We start from the raw sequence: 15,443 nt of genomic DNA, 5'->3' as shown, positions 1-15,443 counted from the left end.
GTGTTGATCTGTGAGTGCCTTGTGTGGGGTCTGGATGAGGTTGGTTGATCTATTTGGAAGTGTTTTTTGTGTGAAGTGTATCCTTGGGCATGTGGAGGTATTATTGATTTGAGAAAATGCTAAGTACGGTATTTTCCAGCACATAAGACGACCCCCAAATTTTAGTCAAAACATAGGTTTAGGCTTATATTCGCTGTATAAGACTACACCCCACTTCAAAGAAAAGACTTACTTTGCCGTCAAGATCTGCAGGTAATTTTTGTGCAATTTTGGTCTTTTGCCCCCGATTTTCGGTTGACTTTTTTTCGTTTCAAAAGTCGTCTTATACGCCGGAAAATATGGTAATTGATTTACTACCTGAAAAATTTAAAGTTCTGAAAGTTTAAGGTCTCTTGCCAAAAAGAGGTTTTAAAGCTAACACCTTAATTTTAGTGGAAAAAGGGGAGGACAAGCCCTTCCCACCCAGAACAGGTAATCCAATTCCAGCCAGCAGCTATCTTTAAACAATCTGTTCATTTACATTTGAATGGCTATGCCTTTTGATAGCCTAAGGGCAAGTTTACATGTAAACAAGTTTGCTTCTCAGTTCCCAGGGCAGAAAAAACAAGGTTTAAAATTATTAGATTTTAAAATTTATTCTTAAAAACATAAAAGTTTATTAATTAAAAAAAAAACAAGGAAATTAAAAAACCTGATGAACAATATTAATTGTTGATTATAATAGAATCAGAGATACGGGAGGGGAGTGGACTGACAAAAGAGGAATGTTGGATGGGGGAAGAAACTGAACATAAACTGTGCACCTATGGACAAGGACAATGGGGGGTGGGGAAAGGGCAGAGGGTGGGGTGGGAACCTGGTGGAGGGGGAAAAATGAGGAACTTTTGTAGTAATATGAACAATAAAGTTTGATTAAAAAAAAGAAGATAGAAATCATATTAAGCATCTTCTCAGATCATAGTGGCATAAAACTGGAAATCAACTACAATAAAAACAATCCAAAGAAATCAAACTCATGGAGACTAAACAGCATGCTACTAAAAAATGACTGGGTTACCAGAGAGATCAAGGAAGAAATAAAAAGCATCATGGAAACAAATGACAAAACAATCCAAAATCTATGGGACACAGTGAAAGCAGTCTTGAGAGGGAAATTCAAGTACTATAAGCCTACTGCAAAAAACAAGAATGGGAATAAATTACCTAACCCTTCCACTCAAAGAGTTAGAGAGCAACAAGAAAAGCTCAGTGTAAGCAGAAGGGATGAAATAACAAAAATCAGAGCAGAGATAAATGACATAGGGACCAAAATAAAAATACAAAAGTTCATCAAAACCAAGAGCTGGTTCTTTGAAAGGATAAACAAGATTGATGAACCTCTAGCCAGGCTAACCAAGAAACAAAGAGAGAGAACCCAAATAAACAAAATCAGATATGAAAGAGGTGAAATAACAACAGACACCATCAAAATACAAAGGATTGTTAAAAAATACTGCGAAAAACTCTATTCCAATGAACTGGACAACCTGGAGGAAATGGACATATTCCTAGAAAAATATAACTTTCCAAAACTCAATCAGGAAGAATCAAACAGCTCAACAGGCCAATAACTATGGAAGAAATTGAAGCAGTCATCAAAAAGCTTCCGTCAAATAAAAGCCCGGGGCCAGTCGAAACATGTTTGGCTCAGTCGAAACAGGTTTGGCTCAGTGGATAGAGCGTTGGCCTGCGGACTGAAAGGTCCCAGGTTCGATTCTAGTCAAGGGCATGTACCTGGCTTACGGGCATATCCCCAATGGGGTGTGTGCAAGAGGCAGCTGATCGATGATTTTCTCTAATTGATGTTTGTAAAAAATCAATATATATATATATATATATATATATATATATATACACACACACACACACACACACACACACACACACACACACACACACACAAAAGCCTGGGGCCAGATGGCTTCACAGGGGAGTTTTACCAAACATTTAAGGAAGAACTAAAACCTATCTTCCTCAGACTATTCCAAAAAATTCAAGAGGAAGGAACACTTCCATGCTTCTTCTATGAAGCCAGCATCACCCTAATACCAAAACCAGATAAAAACAACACAATTTAAGAGAACTACAGACCAATATCCCTCATGAACATAGATGCCAAAATCCTCAACAAAATTCTAGCAAATCGGCTCCAGCAGTACATCAGAAAGATCATACACCATGACCAAGTAGGATTTATCCCAGGGATGCAAGGATGGTAAAATATTTGAAAATCAATAAACGTGATACATCACACCAACAAATTGAGAGATAAAAATCAGTCATATCAATTGATTGAGAAAAAGCATTTGACAAAATCCAACACCCTTTCTTGATAAAAACTTTCTACAAGGTGAGAATAGAAGAATCATACCTCAACAAAATAAAAGCTATATATGACAAACCCACAGCTAACATCATATTCAATGGGCAAAAACTAAAACCATTTCCCCTAAGAACAAGACAGGGATGCTCACTCTCACCACTCCTGTATGACTCAGTACTGGAAGCATTAGCCATTGCAATTAGACAAGAAAAGAAATAAAAGGCATCCAAACTGGAAAAGAAGTAAAATTGTCCTTATTTGCAGATGACATGATATTGTACATAAAAAACTAAAAGACTCCATCAAAAAACTATTAGACTTGATAAATGAATTTGGCAATGTAGCAGGATACAAAAGTAACACCAAAAAATCCATGGCATTTCTATACACCAATAGTTAACTTAAAGAGAGACCAAAAAAGCAATCCCATTTACCATCACATCAAAAAAATTAAGATACCTAGGAATAAACTTCACTAAGGAGGTAAAAGACCTATATGTGGAAAAATACAGGACTCTAAAAAAAGAGATAGTGGAAGACATAAACAGATGGAAGAACATACCATGTTCATGGATTGGTAGAATCAATATCATTAAAATATCCATACTACCCAAAGCAATCTATAGATTCCATGCATTCCCCATTAAAATACCAACAGCATTATTTCACAGACCTAGAAAGAACTCTCCAAAAATTCATCTGGAACAAAAAAAGACCCCAAATAGCCAAAGCAATCCTGAGAAAAAAGAATAAAGTAAGAGGTATCTCAATACCAGATTCAAGCTGTTTTACAAAGCCACTGTTCTCAAAGCAGCCTGGTACTGGCACAAGAACAGACATAATGACCAATGAAATAGAATAGAGAATCCAGATATCGACCCAAACCACTATGCTCAATTAATATTTGACAAAGGAGGCATGAACATACAATGGAGTCAAGACAGTCTCTTCAATAAATGGTGGTGGGAAAATTGGACAGATACATGCATAGAAATGAAACTAGATCACCAACTTACACCATACACAAAAATATACTCAAAATGGATACAGGACTTAAACATAAGATGGGAAATGATAAAAATACTAGAGGCATCCACAGGCAGCAAAATCTCAGACATATGCTGAAAAAACTTCACTGATACTTCTCCTAGAGCAATGGAACCTAAAGAGAAAATAAAACAAATGGGACTACATCAAAATAAAAAGCTTTTGCACAGCAAAAGAAACCAACAAAACAAGAAAGCCCACTGTATGGGAGAACATATATGCAAACGTTATCACTGATAAAGGTTTAATCTCCAACATCTATAGGCAGATTATACAACTTATGGTCAACAGACCTAAATAGAATCTTTTCGAAAGAAGACAGAAGGAAGGCCAACAGACACATGAAAGCAAGCTCAAAGTCACTAATTATCCAAAAGATACAAATCAAAACGACAATGCGGTACCATCTCACACCTGTCAGAATGGCTATCATCAACAAATCAACAAATGACAAGTATTGGCGAGGATGTGGAGAAAAAGAAAGTCATGCACTGCTGGTGGGAATGCAGACTGGTGCAACCACTGTGGGGAACAGTATGGAGTTTCCTCAAAAACTGAAAATGGAACTCCCATTTGACCCAGGAATCCCACTCCTAGGAATATACCCTAAGAAACTAGAAACACCAATCAGAAAGGATATATGCACCCTATGTTCATAGCAGCACTATTTACAATAGCTAAGATTTGGAAACAGCCTAGGTGCCCATCAGCTGATGACTGGATCAGAAAACTATGGTACATCTACACAATGGAGTATTATTGCTGCCATAAAAAAAGAAGGAATTCTTACCATTTGCAGCAACCTGGATGTAACTGGAGAACATTATGCTAAGTGAAATAAGCCAGTCAACCAAAGAAAAATACCACATGATCTCACTCACTTGTGGATAATAAATAACATTATAAACTGATGAACAAAAAGGTAGATACAGAGGCAACAAAGCATCAAATAGACTATCAAATTACATTGGGAAGGTTAGGGAGAGGTGAGGGAGATAAGAGATCAACTGACAGGCTTATATGCATGCATATAAGCATAACCAATGGACAACGCAAAACACTGGGGGGTAAGGGCATGTATTGGAGTGAGGTGGGGAAGGCAATGTACACATATAATACCTTAATTAAAAAAAAGAGATTAAAAAGTGCTTTAAAAAATACAAAAAAAAAAAGAGAAACACTCATTCAAAATAGGGTGATCAAGGAAACTCAGAATAGTTGTAGCACTATTGTACTCTTAAATTGCTATAAGATATGCAAAATACAGGCAGTTTGGTAGACATTTATCTGCTAGATAAATAGGACATTCCTATAAGTTTGATTTCTAACCCCTTTGCCACTATAAAATACACATCCAAGAAAATATAGCTGACGTAGTACTTCACTGTAGAATTTTTACTCTAGCTCAGCTGCACTACTAATTTCATATATTATTTGAACAAAAACCTGTTAAATTTAGTAAGGCATTCTTTCCCTTTAACACCGTCCCAATATTTTTTGTCTAATCTTTTGATACATAGTGGAAAAGGTAAACAAAAAATAGCTGACTTACAACCCAAGAGCCTCTCATCATGAAGTTCATGAGAACAGGAGTTCTGCTCACTGCCAGGGCTGACAAGGCTGTTAAACCAATGCTTCCTGCTAAGTACATGTAGGTAGAATGAATTCTATCCTTCACATACTGAGGCCAAATTCTGTAAAAAATAAATGAATAAATAAATGTTAATTTATAAGATTCTGAATGTGAATTTTGGTTGAATCAGAGTAGCTGGGAGGTCTTGGGAAATATGTTACTGCTCTAAATCTTATTCACCTTATTTATCTCGGAAACGATGCATACATTGAAGTTACCATAAAACGTAAATGATAAAGACATATAGGGGGGGCTGATGGGTGGAGGTGGAAAAGAACATAGAGGGTATAAATGGTGATGGAAATTTTTGAAGCAATTAAAAACACACACAAAAAAAGAATGAGATATATGCATTCTACAAAATGCTGAACTTCAAAAGCATTGTGCTAAGTGAAAAAATCCAGGCCCAAAGGACCACACACAGCATGATTTTATTCATACTTCATGTCCAAAAAAGGTAAATCTATAAAGACAAAAAGTAGATTAATGGTTTCCTGGGATTGGGAAAGGAAGGGTTACAACTAAGCATAAGGGATCTTTACCAGGTGATGGGAATGTTCTAAAAAAGCTGTGGTGATAGTTGAACCTCTATACATTCAAGAATCACTGAATTGTATACTCATAATGGGTGAACTTATAAAAAGTATGCCTTAATAAATCTACTTAAAAAATAAACACAGCCATAATAAAAAAAATAAGAGACATAAGCATTTGACTCATATACAAAGCAACACATTTTCTCCTTACCTGAATATATATATAACCTTGGAAAAAGAATTTTATTTAGGTTTGAATAAATATAGGTCAGGGAAATAAGAGATCCTATCTGTATTCATTTTTCTGCTACACAAGACTTGACATAAAACATTCCGAGTGGACAAAGGTAAGAATGAGAAGAAAATTGGAGCCTTTAAGGCTAGAACTGTTTGGGAACAATTTACTTACACAGCCTTTTCAATTGCTCCAATCTCATTAGACATTCCCAAGCCATAGTAGCACAATGCACCAAGGCCAACAGCAGCCCCTCCAGCAATAAACCATCTTCCCATCTGATCAACTGCAGAACACAGGAGAAAATGCAGGTTAACACTGTCATGTTTTAACTAAATTAAAATGCTGGCAGTAAGCCCTTCCCCATGCTTAGAGTAAATGAGGGAAATCAAATTATACACCATACTTCTTTGTAATAGCTATAATTAGTATATATAGAAATGGCCTTAGAATTAGGGGACTAGTAAGAACACTGCTGAGCCGAAACCGGTTTGGCTCAGTGGATGGAGCGTCAGCCTGTGGACTGAAGGGTCCCGGGTTCGATTCCGGTCAGGGGCATGTACATTGGTTGCGGGCACATTCCCTGTGAGGGGTGTGCAGGAGGCAGCTAGTCGATGTTTCTCGCTCATCAATGTTTCTGGCTCTCTATCCCTCTCCCTTCCTCTCTGTAAAAAATCAATAAAATATATATTTTTCAAAAGTTTGGGGTATGTTCTCATGACAACTAGAAAGCAAAGATGAGAAAGAACCCTGGCTGGGAAGCTCAGTTGGTTAGTGTTGACCCTTGTTCAGGGCACATACAAGAATCAACCAATGAATGCATATAAAGTAGACAATTGATGTTTTCTTTTCTCTCTCCCCCTTCTCTCTAAAATCAATCAAGCAATAATTTTTTTAAAGAAAGAAATGTTAAGAGATCACGTTGTGTCTAAAGTGACAGTAGCAAAGATGGTGCTTTATATATGGAGTTAAGGAAAAAAGTGAACCATGTTTATGCCGCTGAATTAAGGGAGAGGGTGCTTTTGCTTTTAATACTGAGAAAGAAAGAACTTAACTAGATAAAGGTATTCATGAAGACCAGCTTACTTCCTTTAGTCTAAATTTGTACACAAATGTTACTATTCTATGGCCATAGTATTCATATAATTTGGTTTCTAGGGCCAATTTACTGAACAGAAATATCCCATGGGATACCGATTAGGGCTGTCTCCCACATAATATATTGACATTTTGCAAGGTTAAGGAACCTTGGCTGGCTTTGAGTAGATTAACAATCTAGTTTCTGAACTTGCAAAGCTGAATTCCAAACTGTGAACTGAAGGTACAGCTTCCGAGAAGCTTCTAGGGTAGCCAGTTAATAGGGCCTTCCCGGAGAACTAGGCTTAGGTCTGGTTAGGCACCTACTTTTAAATATTTTTTCCATTGACGGTTCCATTGCTACTTCTTTGAGTTCTTGTCCAGTTTTCCCACGCCGGATCCCAATTCTTGTCTTGGTGGCATATTCCTGATACATATGAAAATAAAGACATACACCACCCACAACAAAACAGAACATTAACGATAAAACAGGATCTTATTACACTAAAAAACTCTATATAAAGTTGGTACTTTATGTGCATGTACTTTCACTATGAAAGTACGGTAGCCAATTTAAATGTTAAATGGAGACCCCATTGTATTTGTGCTCTAACTTCAAAGTGACTTGCTAATTCTTTACAACTTAACTTCTTAAAGTTTCAGAATGTATATTTCATAAACTACAGACTTTATTAGCTACATTTTTTTTCCATCTGGAAAATGAGCTCAATAAAGTTTCTTTCCTTAACACAAAGCCAAAGGAATGACTACTATCTCCATTTTAGCTCCTTTTCAACAGTGAAACGGTTCATTTAAAAGGTAAAATCTCTTCTAGATTCTGTATATGTCCTTATCTACCTCCCGTTCCAAAATGTATAGTTCTCTGAATGTCAGGATTCTATTATCTAAAGAAATGGCTTTCTCTTACCTGCCCGATTTTACTATTTCCTAAACAAAAGTTTAAATGACAGGAGAGTAATACGCAAATTGACCATCATTCCAACACAAAAGATGACTGCCCCCAAGTGGTCAAAGATCTTGCTTGCAGGTGAACACAGATGGCCACCACAAGATGGCCAGCAGGGGAGAGAAGTTGGGAGGGACCAGGCCTGCAAGGGAGGGCAGTTGTGGGTGATCAGGTAAGCAGAGAAGGGCAGTTGGGAGGGACCAGGCCTGCAAGGGAGGGCAATTAGGGGTGACCAGGCCTGCAGGGGAGGTTAGTTAGGGGTAATCAGACTTGCAGGGGAACAGTTAGGCATCAATCAGGCTGGCAGAGGAGTGGTTAGGGGGTGATCAGGCTGGCAGGCAGAAGCAGTTAGGGGCAATCAGGAAGGCAGGCAGGCAGGCAGATGAGCAGTTGGGAGCCAGCAGTCCTGGATTGTGAGAGGGATGTCTGACTGCCTGGATTAGGCCTAAACGGGCAGTTGGACATCCCTCGAGGGGTCCCACATTGGAGAGGGTGCAGGCTGGGCTGAGGGACACCCCCCCCCCCCCCCACCACCACCACCACCACCACCACCACCCCCCCCCTCCCCCACTGCACGAATGTCTACACCAGGCCTCTAGTTTAGTAATATGATTGACAACTGGTAATAATCCCAGGGTAAAGTTTTTCACTATAGGCTCCATGATCTCTATGCTACACTATAGCTCTCATCCTTCACTAGTTATTTTAATGAGAAACCAAGAGCTGTAAAAAACGGAAAAGTTCTAGTTCCTTTTCTCTTTCACACGAGTTGAAGATGGAACAGAAAGATACAAAACTAATGGGGAGAAAGAGCTAATCTGGGGCATTTTCAAGGCTAGCTATTCCAGTAAATGACTAATGGTGGAGCAGAGAGCTGGCTGGGGAGCAGAGAGCCAGCCCTAGCGGCATCCAGGTGATCTTTACCCTGCTGGGGGCTAAGGGCCAGGGGTCCTTCCTGATGGGGCCCCTCAGCACAGGGGCGGCCTTGGTGGAAAGGCCCGGGCGGAAGGCCCTCGGCGGCAGCGTCCGGAGACACACGAGCCTCGCGGCCAGCATGGTGATGCGCCAGGCTCCCCGCAGGTCGCAGGTGCTGGAGAGACAAAGACAGAAACCACCGTGAGCAGGGACAAAAAGGGGCCAATCATATTTGGCTGAAAAGAGGGACTAAGTGAGCTTTTAAAATTTTAATCTTTTGCTTGTCCCTTGTTAATTCAGGAAATTCGTCCTACAAAACCCAGGAAGAGACAAGTACCTAAGGTCACACTGCATTGCAAGTTTATAAGACATCAATGGAAACCAAACACATTTCTGCCAAACGTGCCAAAATGACTTCTCTTCCAATGGGATGCAAAGTATTCAAGTTATTAAAACCACCTGGGATGCACCTTTAAGTGTAGATTCCGGACTCTCACTCTGCTGGTCCTAATGATCCAACCTCCAGGGTGGGACGCAGGAATATGTATTTTTAACCTGCACCCCAAAGCCCGTAATTCTCGCTGAGAACGCCCATCTCAGTCTGTCCGGCTCTGTTCCCAGCCCTGCGTCCACGGGTCCCCACCGTCAACCGAGCACCAGCTCCGCCTGCACTCGCGGGGGCGCTCGCGGGGCCTGCCCCAGGACAGTGGGAGGACCCGGATTGGACCTGGGCCTCGGATCCGACCCTAAAGGCGCCCGAGGCCGCCCCAGCCCCCGGCCCGGGCCGGGGCGAGCGCCCGCGCGAGCCTCGCCCCGTCCACCCACCCAACATCGCCGCGGGCACCCTCGCCTGCGGGCGGCGGGTGACTCAGCACTCGCGGTCCAGGGAGAGGCAGCGAGGCGAGCCCGGTCGCGCAGGCCCGGCGCCGCCCGGCCACAGGTCACTGCGGGCGGCACAGGCGACGCGCCGCGGGCTGTGACGCAGCCGCCGCCCTCGCGCCCCCGGCGGCCCCGGCGCCCCCAGCGGCCCCGGCCCCGAGAGCACGGCGACCTCGGGCGCCCGCAGCGGGAACCGCACCTCAGCTCCGGGTCGCTTCACCCGCACGGCCCCTCAGGCGCGAAACGCAGCGGCGGCTCAGCTCGTCCGCCTCCGCCGTCAGCGCGCGCAGCTCCCCTGCTCACGGCGTGACGTAACGTCCGGAGAAGCGGCCGCACTACAGACAGCCAATCACAGGACGACCTGCGACAGAGGGGCGGGCACGAGGGCGGGGTCTGGGCCGAGGGGCGGGGCCAGTGCCAGGGGGTTGGAAGGGATGGCCTGAGTCCCAGGCCAGTGGCCAGAGCTCTGTCTTAACGGTTTCCTTCCAGCGGTTACAAACATTATTCAACACATGCAAGACGTGGTGTGAGAGTTACCCGACTCTTTGCTCTGGCGGTCTTTTGTGGCTCCTCAGGAAAGTATAGACAGTGTCAGGTTTCAGACGGGAGCCAACTGGTTTAGCGCCTGAAATCTGGAAAGGATCTAAGTTACAGGAGGTTGGAGAGCAAGCTAGGAGTTTCCGTTTTTTTCATTGCTGCGTGGCCTGCACACTGCACGTTTCACGCTGCAGTGTATACGTGCATGAAGGGCTGATGCCGCAGGGTGTGCCTGTGGTCCAGGTGGTTCTGAGGACTGTTTAGATATTTTTGTGCCAGCACCTCTCACAGACACAGAGGTGCTAGGGGACAGCCCTTAAGTCAGAGGGAGAGTGCTGTCCCCAACTCAATTACTGTCATACTCCTGGGAATACATTCAAATGAATAATAAACACATTGTCTTTTTTGGCTAATATTTTATTTTTATTTATTTATTTATTTTTAAAATCCACCTTTATTGTTCGTATTATTACAAAGGTTCCTCATTTCTTTCCCCCTTCACCAAGTTTCCACCCACCCTCTGCCCTTTCCCCACCCCCCATTGTCCTCATCCATAGGTGCACAGTTTATGTTCAGTCTCTTCCCACATCCACCACTCCCCTTTTCCCCAAGAATTGTCAGTCCACTCCCCTCCCGTATCTCTGATTCTATTATAATCAACAGTTAATATTGTTCATCAGGTTTTTTAATTTCCTTGTTTTTTTTTAAATTAATAAACTTATATTTTTAAGAATAAATTTTAAAATCTAATAATTTTAAACCTTATTTTTTCTGCCCTGGGAACTGAGAAGCAAACTTGTTTACATGTAAACTTGCCCTTAGGCTGTCAAAAGGCATAGCAATTCAAATGTAAATGAACACATTGTTTAAAGATAGCTGCTGGCTGGAATTGGATTACCTGTTCTGGGTGGGAAGGGCTTGTCCTCCCCTTTTTCCACTAAAATTAAGGTGTTAGCTTTAAAACCTCTTTTTGGCAAGAGACCTTAAACTTTCAGAACTTTAAATTTTTCAGGTAGTAAATCAATTACTTAGCATTTTCTCAAATCAATAATACCTCCACATGCCCAAGGATACACTTCACACAAAAGACACTTCCAAATAGATCAACCAACCTCATCCAGACCCCACACAAGGCACTCACAGATCAACACCCCAGCGCTACAACAACTCAACACATCCAGATCTAAGCCTTCATCACTTGATTCAGCAGACCCTCAAGTTCCCCCAAAAGTTTCCAGCCATGTCTGAGAAGAAGCCCTGGGGCAGGCGAGGAGCAAGCTGCTCCAGGCCTGGCCTCTGTTGCTCCGGCTGCTCCACAACCAGCTGCTCTGGGTCTGGCCGCTGCTTGGGGCCCGGTTGCTGACGCTCCAGGCCTGGATGCTGCTGCTCCAGGCCTGGCAACTCCCGACCCGGCTGCTCTGGGCCTGGCTTCTCCGGGTCTGGCTGCTCCAGGCCTGGCAGCCCTGGGCTTAGCCGCCTCTGCCCTGGCTGCTCTGGGCCTGGATGCTGCTGCTCCGGGCCCGGCTGCCACTGCCCTGGGCCTGGCCACTCTGGGCCTGGCTGCTGCCGCTCCAACATTCTGTCTTTTCTTTTTTTTTTTTTTAAACGCATTTATGTTGCAATGTTGGCTGCTGAGTTGAGTTCTGTCTTAATCTTCAATTTTTCAAGATCTTCTTTGTATTCTTTCTTAAGTAATTTTACTATCTTTTTGCTATAACTTGATTTCTTCACATTGAAAACTTCTTCGATTTCTTCCTCCTCATCCTGGAAGCTCATCAGGCTGGCCCGCAGTGCCCCTTTGTTCTCCTCGGCCTCCTGCATGGCTTCAGCCTGTTGCCGGGGTCGGCACCACCCAGGAAGCAGCCCCCGGCCTCGGCTCCGTGGCAGGCGATCAGCGGTTGAGGGCCCAGCAGCACCTCCCCCAGCCCCCCGGGGGCCCTGTCGCCTGGCTCCTTGCCAGCGCCCGGCTTGCCTATGCCTGCTCCTCATCGCGCTCCTCCCAGCCTGGAGCCTTTGTCTCCTTCCCGCCAGGGCAGTCTAGCATCAGAATCAACAGTCCGTCCTCTGTGCGCAATGTGCACGACTCCAGGGGCTCTGCCCTTCGCCGCTCCCCTGGGATTCCGCCTCACAGCCCAGGCTCCCTCTGTTTAAGCCTGGGTCCCCAGGTTCTGGCCTAGAACTGGGGTTCAGAGCAGTCGGAACTGGGGCTCAGCATAGCCGGAGCTTTTGTCTCCTTCCCACTAGGACAATCTAGCATCAGAATCAACAGTCCGTCCTCTACACGCAATGTGCGTGACTCCGGGGGCTCTGCTTTTTGCCGCTCCCCTGGGATTCTGCCTCACAGGACCATCTCCCTCTGTTTGAGCCTGGGTCCCCAGGGTCTGGCCCAGAACTGGGGTTCAGCGTTGTCGGACTGGGGTTCAGCCCAGTCTAAAGCTTTTATTTCCTTCCCGCTAGGGAACGCCAGCCAGGTACTCAGCCTTCCCCTCCTCTCCGGCTTCGTCCGCAGCCGTGTCTCTGTACCTTAGGCTTTTACAGCTCCTCTGATTTTCCTTCTGGTTTTCTCTTTCCTTCTTGTTGTAGAATTTTCAATCAGTCGACTTCTTGTAGCTCTGGGCAATGTCCATTTTATATTTTAGTTGTATTTTATTGAAATTGTTGTGTGTGGCTGCAGCTAGGTGTTTACCTGTGCAGCCATCTTGGATCCTCCCTGATATAGTGTTCTTGGCTAATATTTTAATTTTTAAAATGCTTTTAACTACATATCTTCAGTTGTTTTCTTTTGTTAAAATTTCTTTATTGATTATGGTATCACATAATTGTCACCCCCCCTCCCCATTCCCATCCCAAACCACTCCCCACTTATGCCCCCCCCCCCTTGTCCATGACCACTAGTTAGGCTTATATGCATGCGCACAGGTCACATTGTCTTAAAGTGAATTTATTAAAAAAAAAAAAAAAAAAAAAAAAAAAAGCATGCACATTTATTAGAGAAGCAAGGCAAGTAAACCCATCCATCTGGCGTATGAAGCACAGACCGGCACTCAGCTAATCTGAAGAGCAGATTGGGTGGGAGTCCGAGGCGTTCTGTACCCTACTGGCTATAGGTTTCAGAATAGCCCTGCTGCATATGTTGGTGCAGATTAATTCTCAAGGTACAGCCAGCCGTCCTTCTCTGTGACAGCTGCTCTCCAGCACACTGTCCCTCCTCCTCTCAGCCCCCATCCCGACCCCCTCCTTCCTCACATTGGATCCCGCAGATCATCCCTGCCCTCAGCCTATGGCTCCCCCTCCCAGCAGCCTGAGAGCCCGCACCCTCCCCAGCGGGTCCCACCCTCACCCCTCAGTCCACACCCGCTCCGGAGCAGGTTTGGGCTCTCTTCCTCCCCCCACTCCCACTAGCCTTAAAGTGCCCCTTCTGGTGATTGCTCATGCCAGATCTGGCTTCATGCCCAGGGCCATGCAGATACCCTCTTCTGGCAGGCCCCTTGCACCCCACCCTCCCAGTTGGAGTGGGTGCTGCCCCTACCAAGGACCCACAATGGAACTAGCAGGAAGAGCAGGCAGTTCTCAGGTCTTAAAACCACATTATTCTCTACCTAGAAAGACTGAGAAACGCAGCCCACAAAGCAATTAATTATAAAAAAAAAAAATTAGCAAAGTTCACCGAGGAAAGACACAAAATCCGGCAGGCTTCCTCTCTCGCCTTGCTCAGACCATGAGAAAATACAGCAGTCATGACCCTACAAGCCCAGAGGGGACAAACTCCCCAAAGAGACCTTTTAAACATGACCTTTAAGGTCTTTAATAACAGAGTCAAGGATACCCAAATCCCAAAACCAGATCAGGCCAAGGATGAAGCCAGACAAAGGCCTTCCAGATACTAGCTGCCAGGGTTCTAGTTCCAGCATTACAAAAGATTCAGCAATCTGGATAAAGTTTGTGCATAGAGTAGGAAAGAGCCCAGAGATAAAAGATAATTTTGAAAGGCATTGGTGGTCAGAGAAGTTTCAGCAAAAGGAGCTAAAGTTCCAAGTTCTTAGTTCATAGTCCTTAGTTATCTAGGACCCCTGCTTTTTATTAACACAATTTTCCTATGGCAAGGTGGAGACATAAACTTCAAAGGGTAAGGTACATTGTCAGATTGGTGAATAGCCTATAGCTGTCCAGGTGTTTAGCCAACAAGAAGCAATAACATGTAGATTAAGATGCCCTGAGCTATCTAGCAGCAAAGAAACATTCTATTCAGGTGTAGGGGAAGTGCCTATTAGCCAATCCAACAGGTGATTACATATGTGATTCAGCCCTTGTTGAGCCCCCAAGTTTCATTAATCTTTTATTTTCTTTTTTTCTTCTTTTTAAAAATATATTTTATTGATTTTTCACAGGGAGGAAGAGAGAGGGATAGAGAGTTAGAAACTACAATGAGAGAGAAACATCGATCAGCTGCCTCCTGCACACCCCCACTGGGGTACATGCAACCAAGGTACATGCCCTTAACCGGAATCGAACCTGGGACCCCTGAGACCACAGCCAATACTCTATCCACTGAGCCAAACTGGTTAGGGCAGTTTCATAACCTTTTGCTAAAACTATTGTAATTATGACATGCTGGAATTGGCTTCTGGCATCTCGCCCTTTTTGACTTTTTAAATTTAACAATAATGTACATTTTAAGATTTTTAAATTCAATGGAAAGAACAGAGTTCTATCAAGTCCATTTAAATTGCTGTCAGGCATTAAAGGAATTAGCCTGTAGTCAGTTTCTTTTTGGGCCAACAGTTCTTTGAGTCCCAATTTTAATGTCCAATTATTTTGAGTCCAAATTTCAACAGTTACTTATGTGTATATGCCAGCAATGATATTCTAGTTCTGGATGATGGACAAATGCTGGCAATGCAGGTCCGACCCTCTCTGGTTTGGTCCTGGGCAACCTGCAGTGACACACAGCTGCTGACTGCTAGCATGGCAAGGTGTCTTCCCCATCTTCATTTCTGGACTGTTTCTCCTCTGTTTTGGGGGACCACTGCTATTTTTGTAGCTGGAGCAGTCTTAGTAGTTCCTCTCTGGACTCGTTATTTCAGGAATCTACAGGGGCTTGAAGGAGTTTTCTGGAAATATACAAAAATATTCTTGACCCAAGGTTAATAAAGGAATTCTTTTCTATAAATTAGAAAAGAATTGGGATCCTTTCATTTTGCCCAAACAATTTTCCTTTGGCTTATTCTGAAACCAAGTGTATTTTCATGGGTGTC

At 43.6% G+C, this 15,443-nt stretch overlaps 1 protein-coding gene across 1 annotated transcript in view; it reads right to left on the bottom strand.

Moving 5' to 3' along the window:
* GHITM (growth hormone inducible transmembrane protein) overlaps window positions 1–9,991 on the bottom strand; it is a 35,921-nt gene extending 25,930 nt beyond the window's left edge. The window contains exons 1-5 of the mRNA XM_084904185.1: window positions 9,851–9,991; window positions 8,782–8,947; window positions 7,218–7,317; window positions 5,988–6,099; window positions 4,962–5,103 (exon numbers count right to left, since the gene is read on the bottom strand). Of these exons, the coding sequence (XP_084760311.1) occupies window positions 4,962–5,103; window positions 5,988–6,099; window positions 7,218–7,317; window positions 8,782–8,913 (486 nt within the window). The 5' untranslated portion in view covers window positions 8,914–8,947; window positions 9,851–9,991. The remainder of the gene's footprint in view (window positions 1–4,961; window positions 5,104–5,987; window positions 6,100–7,217; window positions 7,318–8,781; window positions 8,948–9,850) is intronic.
* Between the last annotated feature and the right edge of the window lie 5,452 nt (window positions 9,992–15,443).

The sequence above is a fragment of the Pipistrellus hanaki genome, assembly GCF_964339955.1.
Source record: "Pipistrellus hanaki genome assembly, chromosome: 14".
Lineage (NCBI taxonomy): Eukaryota > Metazoa > Chordata > Mammalia > Chiroptera > Vespertilionidae > Pipistrellus > Pipistrellus hanaki.
Note: the sequence above shows the minus strand (reverse complement) of the source record. Positions and strands in the feature narration are given on the sequence as shown.